Source organism: Protopterus annectens, chromosome 1.part0 (assembly GCF_019279795.1).
Source record: "Protopterus annectens isolate FY-2018-M chromosome 1.part0, PAN1.0, whole genome shotgun sequence".
In the NCBI taxonomy this organism is placed as follows: domain Eukaryota; kingdom Metazoa; phylum Chordata; order Ceratodontiformes; family Protopteridae; genus Protopterus; species Protopterus annectens.
Window position 1 is genome coordinate 154,770,355 of NC_056725.1, and position 22,500 is coordinate 154,792,854.

At 44.8% G+C, this 22,500-nt stretch overlaps 1 protein-coding gene across 3 annotated transcripts in view; it reads right to left on the minus strand.

Annotated features, from left to right (window-relative positions):
* Positions 1-22,500, minus strand: part of CAPNS1 (calpain small subunit 1) — an 855,931-nt gene that overhangs the window by 716,802 nt on the left and 116,629 nt on the right. For all 3 annotated transcript variants that reach the window (XM_044054119.1, XM_044054033.1, XM_044054195.1), the window contains exon 3: positions 13,273-13,306. In XM_044054119.1, coding sequence (XP_043910054.1) covers positions 13,273-13,306 — 34 coding nt within the window. The remainder of the gene's footprint in view (positions 1-13,272; positions 13,307-22,500) is intronic.

A 22,500-nucleotide genomic window follows, 5' to 3' on the forward strand; every position in this document is an offset into this window, starting at 1 on the left:
GCCTGTTTTTTTGTGCATGCCTTCTTATCACTGCGCCTGTCATGGCTGATCTAAATGAAGCCTCCAGTGCATCATAGCCACATTTTAAGGAATGGTTGCTAACCTGTTGTATGTTATTTACCATCTCTAATACATATTTCTTATCAAGAGATTCATCAGTGGTTACTTTTTTAGTTAACTGATCAAGCATAAACTCTTGGTATTGTATCATGTGAAACTGACAGTTTAAAGCTCTAGCTGAGAGAGTAGCTGAAGTGTAGACCTTTTACCCCATCTGTCTAATGACCTTGCTTCCCTTTCAGAAGGAATAGGGTTTTAGCTGTGGTCGCTGCTACTGCCTTGGGACCCTGGGATATAGTTTCTGGGTCTGCAAGTGGGGCCTTGTAAAGGTGGTGATGAGTATCTGGCACCCTGTAAAATCTGTCTGGTTTGGCAGGGGCTGAGGGTAAAGAATCAGGAGCGGAGCAAACATCATTGAAAGCATCATCCACCACAGAGAGAACAGGAGGTATAGCTAAGGGCCTGTGCTGTGGGAGGTGCAGAAAGGTCCTAAGTCTTTTTCTGGAGTCTGAAAAATCCTGTTGCTGCCATTGGAACTGTTCTCGCATGGCATGCAAGGTTTCCCCAAAGGAGAATTCTTCTGGTGGGGAAGCAGCTGGAATGGATTCTTCAGCATCAGAATCTTCAAAATTGGAGAAGGGAGCCTCTGGCTGGTCAGTAATGTTCTGGTTCATCAGCAGAATCATCAGAAGACACTGGCTCAGGGGGCTCTGCCCTAGGTCTCTTCTCTGGGGGCTGAGAGGCCCTGTCTGGGTGAGATTGAGATCCTCTAATTAAAGAAATTAAATCTTCTGCCAAAGAAAGCATTTGAGAACTAGAAGAGGGCCTGGATGTGGTGGGTTTAACAGGCACTGATTTAGTAGTCTTGGCAGCTTTAGCCCTGGCGAAGGCCTTAATGGACATGGCTGCTGGAGGCCTAGCAGCACCACGTGCTGGGGTAGAGACATCCAAGGGGATGGTGTCTGATAAGTCAACCACCGTAGTGGGTAAAATTTCTGAGGTCGATTCAAGAGTTGTAGCAGGGGCCTCAGTTGTAAGAATAGGTTCAGCTGTACTTTGATCAGTTTTCTCGGTTTCGCCGAAACCGAGACACTCGTTTGCTTTTCCGTGGTTTCGGCGAAACCGCGGACCGCGAAGTGTCGGTCTTTATCTTTGCGTTTTTTGGAAGATTGGGTAGTCGGAGGATCCGATGGCATAATGTACGCAAAATCAGTACCGAAAAACTGTTCTGCAAACTCCGACCGACGCCTAAGCGTTCGGTTGAAGGAGGCACAGGCGAACAGGCTGCTACGTCGGGCTGGGCCTAAACAAGGCAGACAGTAAGAGTGGAAATCTTTATGAGGTATTTGTTTCCCACAGGTTAAACAATTGTTAACTTTTCTGACATCGGCTGAGGCAAGAAAGAGTCCCCAACGGGTACTTAGCTTTAGAAGTCTTCGAAGTAGTATTCGGTAGAAGTAATCTCTGGATCCGACCGACCGGCACTTGCGAACAGCTTCTGCTTCGGGCGCCACGCGGCAAGAAAGACTGGGGAAAATGGCGTCGGCTGATGCTTTATACCGAAGACCAACAGAGATGACGCCGGGTGGAGTGCGACATCAGCCGGACCGGACCCGGACTTTGGAATCCGGCCGACTGCAGGGCTGCCTGACGACAGGACAACCCACTTGTTATGACTGCAGATGCATCCATGAAGGACATTCTGGGAACTCTAACAGGAGTTTCACTGCATCTGCTGTAACAGCCAGGGAATATTTGGCCATGTGCATTTGACAGTTCACTGTCCTGAAGGCCAAGATCCCAGAGGTGTACACTTTTTCCCCCAGTCTCTCCATGACCTTGCTCTCCTTATCTGAGGGAAGTGACAGGGAAGAGCTTGGAAGTTTTATCTGATGCCACTGAAATAGTAGCTGGATCAACAGAGGATGCGTTAAAAATTAATTTGACATCCTCAGGTACCTTGTAAATATGTCTAGGCACTTGGGAGCTGCAAAGCATCCAAGAAGGCCAGCAGGAAAGGAGGGATGGCTGATGGGATTAGGGAAGTCCATCTGAAGGCGGTCATGGATTAGGGAAGTCCATCTGAAGGAGGTCATAGTACCTCTACTGAATATCAGAAACCTGGCAACAATCCCATTTAAAGTCCTTCATCTTCAAGATGGCCTCCCCAAAGGAAATATCCTCCCTAGGGGAATCCGTACCATTAGATTCCTCCTCTGGGGAGGCATTTCCTATAACAGAAACAATTTGAGTAGAGTAAGCCAGAGACTCATCCCCTGATATATCCTCCTCTGATGAGACATCTTCTGAAGGCCTCTTCAGGGCAGTAAAAGGAGAAAGTGCTGGTGAAATGTCAAATTCACCACCTTAACAGGTACAAGCAAGCAAATTCTGAGGGTAATGCTACTCTATGCTAAAAGTCTAAACCTCAAAATGCGTTCAGACACGATCCTTAAAATGGAGAACAGAGACATCTGTGCAGTGACAGAGACCTGGTTCAAGGCTCCAGGGAGCATCCCTGCATTACCAGGCTATAATTCATACCACACCTTTTGACCACCTAACCTGGCCTGAAACACTAAAGGTGGAGGCATGTTCATATTCATTAAGAATATCCACACCTCCAGGCTAGCTGCCCAGCATAATGCATCCGAGATTATCTAAGTGCAAATAACTCTGGACAAGACAGCAATCCAAATTGTAGCTTGCTACAGATCCCCTACCATGCCCCAGGCTTCCCACTCATCATTTCTTGATGCACTGGAAAATATTAGGGTACAACCCAAAACACTAATAATGGGCGATTTCAACTACCCCACCATTAACTGGGAAAACTACTCCTGTACCAACTCTTGCTCAACATTTTCTGGAATTAATAAATTCCAGTGCCTTGGATCAACTTATCCAAACCCCCACCAGGGGGCAGCAATATCCTAGACCTGGTCATTACCAACATGGGCGACTGGTGTTCCACACCAGAGGTCAATTCCTCGTTGGTCAGATCAGACCACAAGCTAAAAATCACACTAGACACCCACATCTCGCCCCCACCCCCATTAGGGAAACTACCGTAAAAACTCTCTCCAAATCAAACTTCACGCTTCTTAAGACAGAAGTGGCAAACTTCACGACACCCATGCAAACGGACAATAGAAGTATGACTGCTGAATCCTACACAAATGCACTTTATAAGCACTTACATGAGTGCATGGATCGTGCTATCCCCAACAGAACAAAGATGTTATCCTCAAAAAAATAGGAAGCCAATCTGGTAGTCCAGTGCCATAAACTCTAGAACAGAAGAAAAACTGTTGCAAAGTAAAATCCCATGACTGGAGAAACTCCCTGATCAGCCTCAGTAAGAAATGGAGATCCCTCATAAATCCCCCAAAGCTAGTTACGAAAACTAAATTGCCACTGATTCTAAAGATAACCACAAAACATTCTATACCCATGTCAAAAATCTCAATGGCAACATTCAGATCTGCTCTGACTTACAGCACAATGGCATTAAATATACAAACTGATAGTCAACATCCTGGCAGACAGGTTCAGTGCTAACTTTACCCCCCTCTCACCCCCCTAAAGGGCCCATCTCTATACCGGCAGAAAGCAAAGCTCCTGTAAAACACGGCTGCATAGGTAAAAAACACTCCCCAAAGCCAAGAACACAGCATCGATGGGACCTGACAACATCCCAGGCTGCGATCCACACGAACTACAGAACGAACTGGCACCGCACCCAAATATCATGTTCAATCATAGCCTCACCTCAGACTTTGTGCCCACTGAAAGGCGCACAGCGACTGCTATCCCACTCCACAAAGGGGGAGCCACCATGGACCCTGGGAACTACCACCCCATTAGCCTGACGAGCCTGGTCTGCAAGGCCATGGAACATATCATGGAACTTAGAAAAAAAAAGGATTGGTATCTCCAAACTCTAGACCCCACCCAGTTTGGGTTTGTAAAAGGTAGATCATGTCTCCTAAACCTGATATATTTCTTTGAAGCAGTCACCAAAACCGTAGACGAGGGCAAGGTGCTTCACAAAGCCCATCTAGATCTCGCCAAGGCTTTCAACACCATCCCGCACTCTCAAATTACAGATAAACTCACTAAACTAGGTATAAATCCCTATGTCACAAGATAAGTTACCAATTGGCTCACTGACAGAACCCACACTGTGAAAGTAGCAGACTCCAAATCCAACATCAGTGACAAGTGGGAGTACCACAAGGTTCAGTCCTGGGTTCTCTCCTGTTTGGTATTTACTTCTCTGAAGTACAGGCCAATACAGAAGGTCTTTGGCTAAGTTAGCAGATGACTGCAAACCAAGAGCCATAATTGCTAACAATGTGGACATCCTACAAAAGGATGTCACTGGAACAGATTCCTGGTGCTAAAACCATGGCCTTAAGCTCAAAGCCAAAAAGTGCATTGTCGTCCCCTTTGGTAAAAACTCTGCACCCATGAACTACCACATAGGCGGTAGTCTACTTAACACTGAAAGTGTGATAAATCTTGGGACACAGGTGGACAGTAGTCTCTCCTTTGATAATCAAATCGCCACAGGAATCAGGAAATCTTTCCACGTGGCACACCATCACTAAAGGTTTCTCATCCAGGAAAACAAAAAAAAAAAGGAGGTCACTGTTCCCCTCTACTCGTCAATCATTAGACCCATTAGAGAGAGTGTACAACGCCCCTTTTGGTATGTACCTCAAGACCTCTACAACATGAAAGACCACAGAAATTACTCAGAATTACCGGCCTCAAAACAGATGCCCTACACAGACAGTCTCAAAAAATTCCAACGTTACTCTGTTGCATATCGCCTACTCAGAGGCGATCTCTGCCTAACAAACAAAGCTATGTCAAACCCAGAGCTGCTGGATATGCTCCACTTAAAGAAATCCCAATCCCTCAGAGCTACACGCTCTAGGGACCTAAACCTCATCACCACAATAAACAGAACATGCTGGAGGGATAGATTCCTGTCCCAGAGACTTCCCATACTCTGGAACAAACTACCTATATCAAGCAAAGCTCCTCATTAGCACTTAAAGAAAAATCTTGATGATTGGATGGGAAATAGGAAATTCACCCTAGCATCATTTCTGTGGCTCTGCTCAACAGGGGCACAGGAAAATATTTTTTTTGGGTGGCAAAAGCCAGGGTACCTTTTTTGGCTAAGCTTACATAGGCCCTAGGGCCAATAGTGTAGTACCTACCTATGAAGCAACAGAAGGGGCTGAAGTCTGGCAGAGGGCCATGAAAAGAGGCCTTGGGTAAAGACCCGCCAGTCAGGAGTTAGACCAGAAGCCTGGTCCTGATGAACCAGGGAAACGTTTTTAGTTTCCTTTTCTTTGGAGCCTCAGGAGCAAAACAGTGAAAGGTTGATGGGCCTGACATTGAGCAGCATTCCACAACATCTTTACGAACATCTTCATGTACAACAATCTGAGTGACCCTGCTCAGACCTTCAGAGATAACCAGCCATGCACCCCCCCCCACCCCGCGCCCAAAACAGATGCCTGTAAATCCCTCAGGGATGTGCCTGCAGATTTCCTGACTCCTTCCACAGTGGTACCCAAAGTTGGCTCTATAGATTCCTCAGCAGCCTCCGGGCCTACATCAGAGCCTTGGCAGGGATGCCTGAAATAAATGGAGCAGCCGTAGTGTCAGGCCGGGCCTTCTCGAGTTGTGGCTCCTCTGAAGGGCCCTGACGTTAGTTCCATGTCTCGAGCCAAGCACTTAAGGTGCTGACAAGTATAACCTAAGGGACACTAAATGGCTATGGAGGATTTTAGGAACAAAGGCCTTACAGACGGTGCAGGATGTACGATAGTGAGCCAAGCCTAGACAAAACACGCAGAGCTCATGGGAGTCTATGTGGAATCTGCCTTCCACACTGACATGTACTGAACAAAAAAACAGTAGCCAAAGGAAATAGAAAAAAAGTACAGTTTTGTACCTACCATAAATGTAGATGTTCGAAGATCCACATTGCTGCAGTCCTTACACTTGGGTAGTCCGCTGTCCTCGGTCGGCCCGAATATCAAAGTATAAGGCTGACGTCGGTCAAGGCGCATTTGACTGACATCAGGACGTCATGGTACAAATGGGCATGACCGACGACATATCCTCAGTCTTTTCTTGCCCCAGATGTCAGAAGACCCGACAAAGAAAGGTCAAAACCAAAAGACAGCAAACAACCAACCATCCTAGCACTAAAAATATGTACAATATATACAATATACACCATATTGACAACCCAACCCACACAACCGCCTCTAACTACAGAGGGGAAGGAGGGAGGGTAAATTGGACTGCAGCAATGTGGATCTTCGAACATCTACATTTATGGTAGGTACAAAACTGTACTATGTTCTCCATCTCACATTGCTGCAGTCCTTACACTTGGGTAGAATCCCAAAGCAGAGGAAAGGGAGGATGGCCAAACTATAAGGAAGCAGGAGCTGCCAAAATGCCCTGCAAAACAGCAGTGGCAAAACCAGCCCTAGACTTAGAATAAAGTGGAAGGTGATAATGCCTAGAGAAAGTATGCACTGAACTCCAAGTAGCTGCCTCCAAAATATCCTTAGTTGCCACCCCCCTCAAAAAAGCTGTCGAAGTGGCAGTAGCCCTAGTGGAATGAGGCCTAATCCCAGCTGGAATCTCCTTGCCATGATGGGAATAACAGAAAGCAATGCAAAAACCAATCCACTTAGAAATAGTTTGTTTTGACACAGGCTTGCCCTGAGAACTCAAAGCAAAAGAAACAAATAACTGCTGAGACTGCCTGAACCCTTTAGTTCTGTCCAAATAATATCTCAACTGCCTGTGTACATCTAAAGTGTGCAAAATCTTTTCCCCTCTATTTTGGGGATTTGCATAAAAAGTAGGCAAATGAATAGTTTGGTTTAAAGCCACACTAGAAACCACTTTAGGCATAAAGGAAGGATTAGTACATAAAGATACCCTATCCTTATGGAAAATTAAGAAAGGCTCAACCGCCATAAGGGCCGGCAACTCAGAAACCCTTCTTGCAGAGGTAATGGCCAACAAAAAAGCAGTCTTCCATGATAAATATTTCAACTCTGTAGTAGCTGCAGGCTCAAAAGGTTGTAGAGTGAGTTTCTCCAACACAAAATTGAGATCCCAAGCAGGAGTAGGAGCTCTACGGGGTCTTGTATTCTTTGCCCCTCTAAGAAATTGCTTGAACAAAGGATGAGAAAACAATGGTGGGTCACAATCATAGTGAGCCGAAATTGCTGCAGCATGAACCTTAATAGAAGAGAAGGACAAACCTTTGTCCAGTAACTCAGTAAGATATTGAAGAGCCACACTTAAATTAGGCTCAGAAACATCAAAATCCTTTGCTGCACTCCAAAATAAAAATCTCTTCCATTTATCTGCGTACACTTTCCTTGTACTAGGCCGTCTAGCTTCCAAAATAACATTCAAAACTTGCTGTGGAAGTTGAGACCCACTATGGTTCAAAACAGAATATGCCAGGCTGTTAGGTGAAGAGAGTGAAGCTTGACATTGAGCAAATGACTGTCCTCCTGAGACAACAGGTGTGGAATCGAAGGCAAAGGCCATGGAGGCTCCGTACCAGGCTTCTCAGTAATGGGTACCAATGCTGTCGAGGCCAATCTGGAGCTATCAAAATCATCCTTGGCTTGTCCTGTCTGGCCTTTAGTAGTACCTTTGGGAGGAGAGGCAGAGGTGGAAAGGCATACACATGAAGATTGCTCCAACTGAAAGAAAGAGCATCCACTTTCCAAGCTGTGGGATGAAACCTTTTCGTGCAAAACTTTGGCAGCTGGTGGTTTAGTGGAGAAGCGAACAGATCTATGGCTGGAGTTCCCCATGACACTGTCAATTTCTGAAATACATGAGGATCCAATTTCCACTCGTGGGGATCCATAATTCGTCTGCTCAACACATCTGCCAAGGAGTTCTGTGCTCCCGGCAGAAACCTTGCCTGAAGATTTAGCTGTAAACTGAGAGCAGTCTCCCACAAAATCATTGCTTGCCTGCATAGAGAATAAGAATGTGTTCCCCCTTGCTTGTTGATGTACCACATGACAGTTGTGTTGTCTGTTAGAATCAACACCTGCCCTGGAAGAAGTAAATCCTTGAAAGCTATTAAAGCAAACTGGACTGCTAACATCTCCTTCAGGTTGATATGTAGATGTTGTAGTCTGGCAGGCCACTTGTCTTGTATCCATTTTCCATTCAGATGAGCTCCCCAAGCTTTGTCTGAGGCATCTGTCGTTAGAATCTGACTCGCCTCTGGCCGGGTCACAGAGAGTCCCTTGTTTAGGTGACATTCCTGAGCCCACCACAACAATTCCTTTTGAATGCAAGGTATTATTTGAATGACAGTGTCCAGATCCTGGCAGTGCTGTGTCCATACATTTTTGAGATACCATTGTAACTTCCTCATATGCAGTTTGGCATTGGGAAGCACCAGAATACAAGATGCCATGAACCCTAAGGCTTGAAGGACTGTCCTTGCAGTCAGCCTGGACTGATGAGACAATTGATGAAAGTAAAGGGAAAGATTCTTTTGTTTGTCCGGGGTCAAAGGCCATCTGGGATGCTGTATTCAGTCTTACACCCAGAAAGCACATGTCCTGAGAGGGTACTAGACTGGACTTTATTTCGTTCACAGAATACCCCAGGCATCTTAGCACTGCTATCACATATTCCAAATGATGAAGCTCGTCCCTTCCTTGAGCCAGAATCAGGCAATCGTCCAAATAAGGATAGATCTGTATTCCTTTTAGCCTGAGGAAAGCTATCACTGGAGCCAGAACTTTCGTGAACACTCTGGGCAGTAGATAAGCCAAAGGGCAATGCAGAGAACTGATAATGAGAAGTCCCAGCCAACGCAGATACTTCCTGCAACTCAGTCTGATAGGAACATGAAGGTAAGCCTCCTTGAGATCCAAAGTTACCATCCAATGATCTTTGCCCAGAAGAGGTAAAAGCTGTTGTAACGTCAACATTTTGAACTTGGGAATGTCCAGATAAGTGTTGAGGGTAGATAAATCCAAAATTGGTCTCCACGTGTTCCCTTTCTTTGGTACTAGGAACAGGCGAGAATAAAATCCTAGGCCCACTTCTGGCATGGGGACCGGCTGTATGGCCCCTATTTGAAGTAACAGAGAAATTTGTTTGTGAGCCTCTATTCTTTGCTGAGGAAGAACGTCTGGCATGCCTTTGAAAGGAGGCAAGGTATGGAAATAAAACCTGTAACCGTGGTGTATGATATCCAATACCCATCTGTCTTGGGTAATTAAACTCAAATTTTTCTTGAAGAGTGCCAACCTTCCTCCCAAAGGTGCTGCCAGACGAGAAGGCTCTGGCAGCTGAAAAGGTAAGTCATTGGGTCTGTTTACGAAAGGGCTGACCCCTGCCCTCACCCGAAGACTGTGCAGGTGAACTCCCTGTTCTAGGCCTGAAAGAGCCCTGAGCTCTGCCCCTACCACGTCTAGACCTACCCCTAGACTGGGAATCATAAGAAGGATACGTCCACCCCTTGGTAGGCCAATTTCTACTAAACTTCGGAGGCTGAACCTGCAAAAAATCTTTAACAGTCTGCATAGACTTAGCCTTGTCGTCCATTTTCTTTAAGACTGCCTCAACAGGAGAACCAAACACATCAGATTGTAAAGGAGCATCTAAAATCCTTGTCTTAACATGGTCAGATAAATTCTGATCCCTCAGCCAGGCGTGCCTGCGAAGAACTGACCCAGTGGCAGCCACCCTAGACGAGGCCTGTACAGCATCAAAACCACATTGCAAAGAATGCTTACCCACCTGTTCAGAAACATGTACTAAATCTCGTAACTCTTTACACTCAATACCTTCCGCCAGAGCATCTACCTTAGACTTCAATTGTGAAAGGAGGTAGTTTTGGTATTTCAACATGTGAAACTGGCAATTCAAAGCCCTCATAGCTAGGGTGGAGGAAGTATAAACTTTCTTTCCCCATCTATCCAAAGCCCTGGCCTCTTTATCTGGAGGAACCGGATTTTTGACAACAGAAGCCTTAACACCTTTAGGCCCCTGACTAATAGTTTCTGGGTCTGCCCTAGGACTCTTAAAAAGATACTTATGAGCTTCAGGCACCCTGTAATACCTATCCGGTTTAACAGGAGCAGGAGGCAAAGAATCAGGATTAAGAGAAGCCTCTGCAAACACATCTTCCACCACATCCAGAACAGGAGGTATAGCCAAAGGCCTATGCTGGGGTAAAAACAAAAATTCCCTAAGCCTTTTCCTGGAATCAGAGATGTCCTGACCTTCCCACTTAAAATGCTCCCTCATGGAATGAAGAGTCTCTGAAAAAGAGAAATCCTCAGGAGGAGAAGCAGAAGGAGTAGAATCATCCACATCAGAATCAGAATAAGGAGAATACTCCTGCAAGTCTTCAGCCAAGACTCTGAAACATCCGAAGCCTGCTCAAAACTCCCTAGCTCAGGTTCCACCCTAGGTCTCTTATCAGGAGGGGGCAAAGAACCTCTAATCAAAGTAATCAAATCTTCTGCCATTTTAAGCATATGCTTCTTGGGCACAGTTCCTGAAGAACTAGGGGTGACACCAACTGAAGCTAAACCTGGCCTGCCTCTGGGAGAAGCCTTGGAAACAGAAGGAGAGGGCCTAACCACCCTAGGAAGGGAGGGGAGTACATTAACCTGAGAAGCCCCTTCGGCCTGACCTGCCTCCTGAGAGGCCACATCCTGCAAAAACAAAGTCTCTCCCTGGGCCTCCAAAGAAACCTCCGGCGGAACCACCGGCTCCACCGACACCTCTAAAGAACCGGCGTCCGGAACAGACGGTTCTTCTAGCCTAGGCTTAGCAGCTTTGTCCTTGCGCTTCTTCAAAGAAGCGGGCGTCGGAGCATCCAACGGCATTTTATAATTACACCGCTTCCCGAAGACTAACCTGGCACAATCTAACCTTCTCTTTATAGTGCGCTTATTGAATCTAGCACAAGAGCGACACCCAACAACGTCGTGCTCAGGCCCTAAACAAGGAATACACAAAGTATGATAATCTCTATGTGGTATCTGTTTCCCACAAGAAATACAGTTATTCACTTTTTCTGACATCCGGTAAACCACTGAGGCAAGAAAAAACTAAAATATTCCCCAACGGGGTACTTAGCCAACTTTGACTCTGTCTAAAACTCCGAATTCGAAAAATTTCACAACGCCAACCGGCACTTGCAACGCTGCTTCTGCATCGGACCATGCGGCAAAAAAGACTGAGGATATGACGTCGGTCATGCGCATTTGTACCCTGACGTCCTGATGTCAGTCAAATGCGCCTTGACCGACGTCAGCCTTATACTTTGATATTCGGGCCGACCGAGGACAGCGGACTACCCAAGAGTAAGGACTGCAGCAATGTGAGATGAAGAACATCAAAGGGGTACTTACCTGAAGCACAAATGCGATTTCTCTGGCAAACGACAACTGAGCTGGCAATCTGACAGGTGGCAGAAAAGTTATGAGGTAGGAATGTGCCAATGCCCGCTTTACACAAAGTATGCCAACTGATGTGTGGCATCACATGTACCTTACAGCAGAATTCAAACTTTGGTATTTTGCCCAACCTAGGAGTAGACACTTTCATGTTATGAATACTGCAGCATATGAACAGAAAGGGCACCAGAAGGTTTTACCTTCAGAGTCTGGAAAATCAGAAGTCAGTTGACAGGCCTGAGAAAGAACAGCCAACATGTAACTAGAAGTATGGGTCTGATAATCCAAAACAAAGTGGACACAAAATAGCCAAGGATTCCAGAATAACTTCCATTTATGCATTTATTTTCATAAAAAATTCAAACATAAGCACTTCGTAGTATGCCTGCTTCATCAGATGTAATAAACCAAATAAAACTCCTTAAATAGTGAAAGCAATTACAACACACAAATCACATGATCTCTATAGTAAGTGACACACGCATAGCAGTTCCTAAACATTACATTTCAAATGAAAGTGAAGGATTGAATATTTGAATTCAATAATCTGTAACAAACATTTTTAGAAATACATATACAATAATACTAAATAGTGAATACAATGTCAACTACATCATCATTTTACCAAGGGTCTAGCTTTTAGCATGGGTTGAATACGAAACTCATCATTCAGGCCATGTCCAAAGTCCCTCAACCTAATAATCCATTTAGCCTCTAGTTCTGTAAGATTCTAACTTCCCCACCACAAGTACTTTCCTACAATCCTACCAATAAGCATGAACTTAAAACTATGGCCATTATCAGTCTCCTTCACATGCTTAACTAAAGCATTAGAAACAGTGAGCTTACCTGTCCGTTTTGCCCATGTAAATCTTGACATACCAGGCAGGAAGCCAAGTAAATGACATGTGCTGTTTCACATGTAGCAGAGACCTCAAACACATACTTGTGTTGGTCCGGATGAAAAAAATACCCTGCTGTGTCTAAATGCTTGCAAACTATGCATTTTCCACATGGCTTGTTATATTGTACATCTTTCTTAACCTTATTACCCCTTGGATAAAAAAGGTTAAGACAGGATAAAACAATTTTGCATAATAACATCAATGACAAAAATGAACATTAGATGCATTACACGGTCAAGTCTTAACCAATACTTCATTTGGAACTGAATGGAAAGAAGGTAGCCTGTGCTTTTATAACCGTTTCAGACAGGTTGATATAAGAAATTCCAATAGAAAGTTAAAAAGGAAACTTATACTGTCCATTACCATAATAATGGAAGCTGTATTACAGTTAATTTTCTTTTCTAATATATGCTTACCAATGTCTCTCGTTAAAGTGCGATTAAATAAAGATGTTTAAACAGAAGTTCTACCAAGGAGTCATAGTCCCTGCAAGTACACAACAGCAATGCTTCAAATGCATCTCAAAGCAAGTTTTCTTTTAAAGTTAGGGATCAGAAGTGAGGGGGGAGTGTTCAGAATGCAAGTACCATCCACTTGACATCATACACAACAAATTATGCAATCAAAAGAGCAGTCTTAAACAATGATGAAAAACAGTGCAACTTAAATGATGAATACTACAACTTTATTTTCTGTAACTCTACTGCTGACAACAGTCTTGGCAGAACATCTCCAACCCACCACCAGCTCAATCATTTCAAAGTTTTTAAATTCATCATATAATCAGATCAACTCACCGCTGGCTGAGGTATATAATTGCTCACAACATTTCTGGAACAGAAAACAAAAAACAATTAGAACACACTCCTAAAGCACAGCAGAGAACTGAAACAATCACCAACAGTACCAAACATATCAGCATAAAAATGTACAACTGTAAAAGTTTTTTTAATGAGTTTATGTTCTGTGCAACGCAATGTCTTGGTGCAGTAGTGATAAAATGCTGGCAAAGGTACTACAGGAGCATGTGCAACTTTAAAACAAATAAAATCACATTAATTTAGTGAAAGCTCAATTTTAAGATGTCGTGCAAGTCAGTCACCAATATTTCAATCTGCTCATACAAGGGATCTTCATACATGCACTGCAATCTAAATTAGCATATTACAATTAATAAGGGCATTTCATCCATCTGACCAGTTATGCAACAGAGGTTTTTGATGGGACAGTACAGGGAATGCTAATATATGTACTTACTGTACAAATCCATGTCATCTCATTTTCATCTGATTCAAAAAGTTTGGGTTATCAAAACTAACCTTGACACCTCCTACCAGAGCTTTGGATCAGAGACCTCCTACCAGAGCTTTGGATCAGAGACACTGACTTATTCTCTACCAATAACACCATCCTTCCATCTCATTTACCTCAGAGTCTGGCAACTATTCTAATTGTAAAGAACAATTAGAGTGTGAAGTAATGACCTAAACATTCCACGCTTGGGAAAGGTGATGACAGGGTCTTAGATGAGGTCTGTTCAAGCGCCAGAAGATCCAAATGGTAGTCTTGCAGTGGGAAGGAGGGAGGGGTGTTGAACCCAACAAAAATGAAACAACCTGGCTATAGCATTATACTAAATACCAAACTATCATATCTAATGTCTATTTTAATCAGATTCAATGTTTGGGGCAGATTCCCAAACTGCCTAAAAAAACTTGGGTGGATTCAAGGAAGGACATTCCTGAGGATGGCAGTGCCAAAGGATGGCCGAGATCTAGAATGCACATCCAACTTACGACATACAAAGGTGTGAAGTGATGACCAAGTTGCTGCAGCACAGACATCAGTAAGAGGAACTCTCTGCAATTATAGAAGTAGCAACTGTTCTACTGGTTTGAGCCTTAGGTTTTAAATGTAAAGACAACTCTAGTGTTTTATAAACAAAAACACAATCCACCAACTACTTAGAAAGTATGACTTCTGATGCATGTTCTTGTTTTGGAAAAGGAGACAACAAATGGGTCTGACTTTACAATATTTTTAGGTGGCGTCAGTAAAATCTAAACTGTCTGAACATATAATGTCTGAAGCATGTGTTCATCCTTGGTCAAGTAGTTCAGAAAAAATATACGCAAGTCAATGTAGAGAGTCAAACTGGTTTCAAATGACACCTTCGGGAGAAGGGAAGGGTTTGTTCTCAAGGACACTAACTTGGTGGAAGATGAGAAAGGGTGGCATGCATGAGCGCTTGGAACTCCAAAACTAGTCTAGCAAGCAGAAAGTCTTCCAAAAAAAGAAACCAAGTCAGATGAAGCCACAGACGCAAAAGGGTTTTTATGTCAATGACTGAAGCAATAATGCAATAGCCAAAGGAGGAACAGAATGCGAATGGGAGGTCTCAAAAGCAATAGAGGAGTCATTATGTCCTAAATGAAAATCTGAAATAGCAACCATCTGAACATATGGTAGAGTAATTGGAGCCCTGCCAAAAAAGCTCTGACAAATTCCAATATTGCCAGAAAAGGGGCCGAAAAATGACAGTCCTTTTGAGGACACCCGAACAGAAAATTTATTCTGAGAAAATATTATATGGCCAACTACAGCAAGAGGTTCTCCAGTTTGATTCTCGGCTGGGCTTGGGAGTGCCTTCTGTGTGGAGTTTGCATGTCCTCCCCACGGTTGGGTAGCGTTCGAAAAACATGCTTGCATAAATGGGCATGCATTCGTTGAAGGTTATGCGAGCTGGCACCTCAGCGTTTTGTACAAATCTACTGCCAATCATTAGCGGACCGGAGTTCCACTGTGGCGACCCCTTACTGGGAAAAAGACAGACCAACAATAACACATGGCCAACAGAAGACAGCCTGGTGTTTCTGGCTATAGTTAAATAGGAGAAAACATGTGGTTAATATTAGGGTCTGAAGATCCAGTTGAGACCATCCAGATGGGTGACTCTGTAGATCTGGGATGGGACCAAACACCCAAGGCGGGCCCACTAAGCCAAAAGTGGAACCATACCTGCCAGAGTCGAAATGGGGCAATGAGCATCACCTTGGTCTTGCACCTTGTGGCTTGCTGCATGAATTTTGTTGGAGGATGCATCAGTGGAAAGGCATATAGGAGATATGGGGGAAAGATATGGACTACAGCATCGGTTGGTGACTATCCCTGTGGAGGTATGACGGCAGAGCAACTGCTGCATTTGTTGTTTAGGTAGGAGGCAGAATTTGCATCAAGGATTGGCCACAGTGGTTGAAGATCTCTCTTGTCACTGTGACCACTCATGAGGTTAATAGGATACACCTGTACAGTCTATCCACTAGTACATTTTACATCCCGGGAATATGCACTGTTGCCAGAAAAATAACAGGAAGACATCGCCCATTGCCAGGACTGCACAGCCTCCAGGCAGAGACTATGAACGCGTTCCATCTTATATGCTTATGTACAATGCAGCCGTGGTATGGAACATCTGGATTGAAATCACACACTTTGGTAGGAAGTCCAGAAATGTCTGCAAGTCCAGAAATGTCTGCAACACTATCAAGACTGCTGTCATCCCCAAGACAATGATAAGTGTGGCCTCTACAAGTGAACAAGTCTCAAACTGTCTTCCCTCTGAAATGCCCCCCCCCCCCAAACTACTTGAAAAGCTACCAGTCTTTACATCCAGACTCTAGCAGTTGGAAGTTTCATACTGCATCTGGCATCCAATGAATTCTGTGCAGTGTGTGTGTGTGTGTGTGTGTGTGTGTGTGTGTGTGTGTGTGTGTGTGTGTGTGTGGGGGGGGGATTTGTTCTTTGTATGACTTATTCCAACTGGTCTGTAAAACTTACAGGAATCTATGTTTGTAAAAGTAGATCTTTGGAAATAGCAATTACAAGCTATCATCTAGACATGGGAAAAACTGGATATTCTGCAGCCGTAGGTGAGCTGTCACTGCCATAATCTTGAACACCCAGGGGTGCTGTGATGAGACCAAAACAGCAGTGCTCTAAAATGGTAATGATTGGCTCCCAGCCAGAAAATAAGGAATCTCCTGGACTGCCATCGGATCTTAATGTGATGGGAGTCATGGAGTTCTACACAACACATCGAATTGCCCTTCATGACAGGCAGTATGGACTATACACGAGAATCCAGAATTTGGGCTGTTTGACAAATTGGTTGAGGTCAGTGAGGTCCAATATTGGCCTGAAATCTGTCGTCTTTGGGACTAAAGTGAACTTGCAATAGCCTCTAGATTCTAAATGGTCTGGAGGGACCTGTTGGCCGACTTTTCTAGCGAACTTGAAACTTCTGTTGCTGCAGATTCCAAAAGTACAGTTTTGTACCCACCATAAATGTAGATGTTAGCGTGCTAATACAGCTGCAGTCATAACAGATGGGTTCTCCTGCCGTCAGGCGGGTCCTAGGTCGGCCGAATTCCAAAGTCTAGGTCTGGAGTCGGTTGTTGTCGCTTCTTCCCTGACGTCAGTGCGACAGGGGTATAAAAGAACCAGCCGATGCCATTTTCTTCAGTTTTTCTTGCCCCAGATGTCAGGTGCCCCCAGAAGGAAGGCAATACATAAATTTGTGTAATAAAGCAATGCCATATAATCAAAATACAGTAGTGCAAGCAAATACATCAAGAATGAATACCCCAATCAGGTTGCATGAGGAGATGTTAGCCAATAGGCCTGTCCCAAGAGGGGAAGGAGGGAGGGAAACCTGGACTGCAGCTGTATTAGCACTCTAACATCTACATTTATGGTAGATACAAAACTGTACTATGTTCATCGTGCATACAGCTGCAGTCATAACAGATGGGTAGAATCCCAAAGCTAACAAAGGGGTGGTAGGCACTAGGTGGAACTAGGAGGAGCCAGAATGCCCTGCAAGACTGCAGTGGCAAAGCCCGCTCTAGATTTGGAGTATAGTGGAAGGTGGTAGTGCTTGGAGAAGGTATGCACAGAACTCCAAGTGGCTGCTTCCAAAATATCTTTGGTAGGAACTCCTCAGAGAAAAGCTGCAGAGGTAGCCGTGGCCCTTGTGGAGTGAGATCTGATGCCTGTAGGTACAGTTTTGCCATGAAAAGAATAGCAAAAGCGTATGCAGTGGACTATCCATTTTGAGATTGTCTGTTTGGAAATTGGCTTTCCTTGAGCTCCTATAGCATAGGACACAAAGAGCTGTTCTGATTTTCTGAAAGGCTTTGTTCTGTCCAAATAATAACGCAGTTGTCTGTGAATGTCCAAGGAATGTAGTAATCTCTCCCCTTTGTTTTGAGGATTAGGATAAAAAGGTAGGTAGGTGTATAGCCGGATTCAAAGCTACCCTGGATACCACTTTTGGCATAAAGGACGGGTTGGTTCGTAAGGAAACTCTGTCCTGATGGAAGATGATAAAAGGCTGCACAGCCATGAGAGCTTGTAGTTCCGATACCCTACGAGCTGAGGTAATAGCCAGAAGGAAAGCTGTTTTCCAGGACAAATATTGCAAATCTGATGAGGCAGCTGGCTCAAAAGGAGGCAAGGTCATATTTTCTAGAATGAAATTGAGATCCCAAGCAGGTAGTTTCCTTGGGGGTTTTAGATTCTTAGCCCTTCTGAGGAACTGTCTTAAGAGGAGGTGAGAGAATAAGGGTGGATCAGTGTTGTATTCTGCAGAAATGGATTTTGATGGAGGAGAATGAAAGTCCACTGCTTAGCAGTTCAGCTAGATACTGTAATATTTGAGGTAATTTCAGTTTTCCAGGATCCTGCCCCTTTTTCTCATTCCAGACACAAAACAGTTTCCATTTTGCGGAGTAAGCTTTTCTAGTAGACGGCCTTTTGGCCTCCAAAATGACATCCTGCACCTCCTTGGAGAGTAGGGTCTGTTGTGATGCTAAGGAATCTTCCATGCGGCTAGACTGAGTGTTTTTAGCTGACTGTGAAGAGTTTTGAAGCTGTGCCGAGTCAGAAGAGGCATTAGAGGCAGGGTCCATGGTGGGGATTGCGTCAGGCTCCTCAGGAGTGGGTACCAGTGTTGTCTTGGCCAGTCTGGAGCAATGAGAATCATCTTTGGTCTGTCTGCTCTGGTTTTTACTAGAACTTTGGGGCAGCAGAGGAAGAGGTGGGAAGGCATAAACTGTCATTGATCTCCAACTGAAAGAGAAAGCGTCCACTCTCCAGGCCTTTGGATGAAAAATCCTTGAGCAGAATTTTGCCAATTGGTGATTTTTGTGGGAAGCAAAGAGATCCATGTCTGGCCTTCCCCATGCTTGAATTATCTCTGTAAAAACATGAGGATGCAACTTCCATTCGTGTGGATCTGTCATATTTCTGCTTAGGTTGTCTGCCAGCGTGTTTTCCTTGCCTGGCAAGTACTGTGCTTGTAGTTAGATTTGTAAGTCCAGGGCCATGTTCCAAAGTGACATGGCCAGTCTGCATAGGGGGTATGAATGGGTTCCTCCCAGTTTGTGTATGTACCACACTACTGTGGTGTTGTCTGTCCTTATCAATAGCCGACCTGGTTGCAGAAGGTCTTTGAAAGCTAGAATAGCATTTATTACTGCTAGCATTTCCTTTTGATTGATGTGAAGGTGCTTTTCTTTTTGGGACCATTTGCCCTGAATGCACCGATATGTCATGTGCACCCCCCCAGGCATAGTCCGAGGCGTCTGTTGTGATGACTTGATTTGCTTGAGGCTTGCTGAATGGGAGACCTGTGTTTGTTTGGCATGCTTGAGCCCACCACAGAAATTTCTTTTGAAGACATGGAATTAGTGGTATTATTGTTTCCAAACTGTGGCTGTGTTGAGACCATAGGTTTTTCAGGTACCATTGGAGTTTCCTCATATGCAGCTTTGCACATGGGATTAGTAAGATGCAAGATGCCATGAATCCCAGAGCTTGCAGGATTTTCCTTGCAGTCAGCCTGGTGCAGTTTGCTAGTGTTTTGAAGTATTTAGTTGCCCCTGCTTCTCTGGCGTGAGGTAGGCCATCTGGGTGTTTGTGTCCAAGTTGGCACCCAGGAAAATTATTTTCCGAGAGGGTATTAGCCTTGATTTCTTTTTGTTGACTGTGTATCCCAGAGAATTCAACAACATTACATAAGCCAGATGTTTCAGAAGATGTGCTTGCTGCCCACTTGGATCAGGCAGTCGTCCAAATAGGGGTATATTTGTATCCCCCTGAAGTCTGCAGTAGGCAATTACTGATGCCAGGCATTTCGTGAATACTCTGGGCACAGTAGATAAGCCAAAGGGCAATGCAGAGAATTGATAATGGGTTGAACCTGCAAGAAATCTGAGGTAACTTCTGCAATTTTGTCTGATTGGCACATGCAGGTATGCCTCCTTGAGGTCCAATGTTACCAGCCAAGACTCCTTGCCCGGCATGGGAAGAAGCTGCTGTAGAGTGAGCATCTTGAATTTTGGTACGAGTAGAAATGTGTTTAGTATGGATAGGTCCAAAATAGGTCTCCAATCTTTTCCCTTCCTTGGTACCAGGAATAGTCTGGAATAAAAACCTTGACCTTGTTCGTGCGTAGGTACCTCTTGAATAGCTTTCATGTCTATGAGATCTGAAATTTGTCTTTGTGCCTCTGCCCTTTGATTGTGTGGCAGGTTTGGCATGCCTCTCATTTTTGGAAGGGTGTGAAAATGGAATCTGTAGCCTCTGTTTATAATGTCCAGGATCCATTTGTCTTGTGACAATATGCCAATTTTTTGAAAATAATGCCAGTTTTCCACCCAAGGGTGCTGCCATTTGAGTCTTGCTTGGCATGCAAAGGGGAAAGTCATTGGACTTGTTTTCTGAATGGTTGCGAGTTATCCTCACCACCTCTGTGTAGGAGCTTGCCATTGTCTGCCTCTAAACGATCCCTGGGATTGCCCTCTGCCCCTCGGGCGCCTGTATCTACCTCTTTGGGGTCTGTCCGTGGCTGGAAAGGACCAATTTTTGGAAGGCCAATTTCTACTGAAACGTGGGGGTTGTACCTGTGGAAAATCTCACCGTTTGCATTGATTTAGCCTTTTCCTCCATTTTCCTTAATACCTCCTCAGCATTAGCACCAAATAGTACATCCTTTTGTAGAGGGGCATCTAGTAATTTGGCTTTGACATGATCTGGTAAGGTTTGTTCCTTGAGCCAGGCATGTCTACGTATGACCGATACTGTAACAGCAGCTCTACATGAGGCCTCTAGAGCATCAAAACCACATTGTAAGGTATGTTTACCCACTTGTTCTGCACTATGCATCAAATCCTGCAACTCCTTCAAGTCTGGTTGTTCAGGTTGTGACATTTTACTTCTCAATTGTGATAACAAACTGTTGGTACTTTAGCATATGAAACTGACAGTTTAATGTCCTCATGGTTAAGGTGGCAGAGGTATATACCTTTTTCCCCCACCTTTCTAAGGATCTGGAATCTCTCTCGGAAGGCAATGGATTTTTTAGCAGTGGAGGCCTTAATTCCCTTGGGGCCCTGTGAGATGGTTTCTGGGTCAGCAGCATGGCTTTTGTATAGAAATTGGTGAGAGTCAGGAACCCTGTAGTACCTGTCAGGCTTGACTGGGGCTGGAGGTAGAGAATCCGGGTTAAGGCAGGCCTCCGAGTACACATCATCTAGTATGTCCAAGACAAGAGGTATAGCCAGAGGCCTGTGCTGAGGTAGCAAGAGAAATTCCCTAAGCCTTTTCTTGGAATCTGAATAATCTTGGCCTTCCCATTGGAAGTGTTCCCTTAAGGTATGCAAAGTTTCCCCAAATGAGTAATCCTCTGGGGGGGGGGATACAGAGGGGGAATGGACTCCTCTGCATCAGTCTTCAAAAGGGGAGTAAGAATGTTCCTGTTCAGAGTGCTCTGATATAATGGAGCCCTGATCAGAGGGGGATTCTTCCTCCACTCTGGGCCTTTTGTCCGGGGGGGGGGGGTTGAGAACCCCTGATAAGAGTAATTAAATCCTCAGCCATTTTAAGCATCTGTTTTTTAGGCATGGGGCCTGGAGATGGGCCCTGTGCAGCTTGTCTCTTAGAATGCATGGCTGCTTTAGACTTAGTGAAAGCCTTGATGGAAAAAGAAGAGGAAGGTCTGAAGACACCTTGAGAAGAGGTAGACCTGTCCACATTTTGAGATTCACCGCCCAGAGTGGCTTCGGTATCTGTAGTCTGGGTGTGGGCCGAGAAGCCTGCGACCTCGGGCACAGGAGACACCACCAATGAAGTGTCATCGGTAGTCAGGGGCTGCGTAGGCGCCTCGCTGAGAACCGGACCATGTGCAGTCTGCTTTGGCGTGGTGTCTGTAGAGGCCGCGGACCTCGTGCGTCAGTCCTTATCTTTGCGCTTCAAAACTGGAGTCAGAGTATCCGACGACATGATATAGTTAAATGTTTTGCCAAAATAATGCTGGGCGAACTCCGCCCCACGCTTAATGGTGCGTTTGTTGAAAGTAGCACAAAAGCGACAGACCGAGACGTCGTGGTCTGGGCCTAAACAAGGAATACAGAGGGAATGGAAATCCTTATGCGGTATTTGCTTCCCACATGAAATACAATTATGAACTTTGTCTAACATTGGTCTGAGGCAAGAAAAGTTTCTCCAACGGGGTACTTAGCTTTCAAGAAGACTTTGGTTGCAAAATTTTCGTAATTTCAGGAGCTGGCTGACCGGCACTTGCGAACTGCTTCTGCTTCGGGCACCGCGCGGCAAGAAAGACTGAAGAAAATGGCGTTGGCTGTTCTTTTATACCCCTGTTGCACTGACGTCAGGGAAGAAGCGACGACAACAGACACCAGACCTAGACTTTGGAATTCTGCCGACCGAGAACCCGCCTGACGGCAGGAGAACCCATCTGTTATGACTGCAGCTGTATGCACGATGAACATCAAAGTACAGTATCAAGAATCTTTAATCTTTTCTTTGTGGGATGCAGAATAGCCTCTGCTGATCATCCTTGACCACTATGAACTGATCATCCTTAATCACTATGAACTGGAAGCTGCGGTTTGCCAGATTTAAAGTATATAAGGCGAAGTGTCCCCAACTGCCTCCACAGTGCA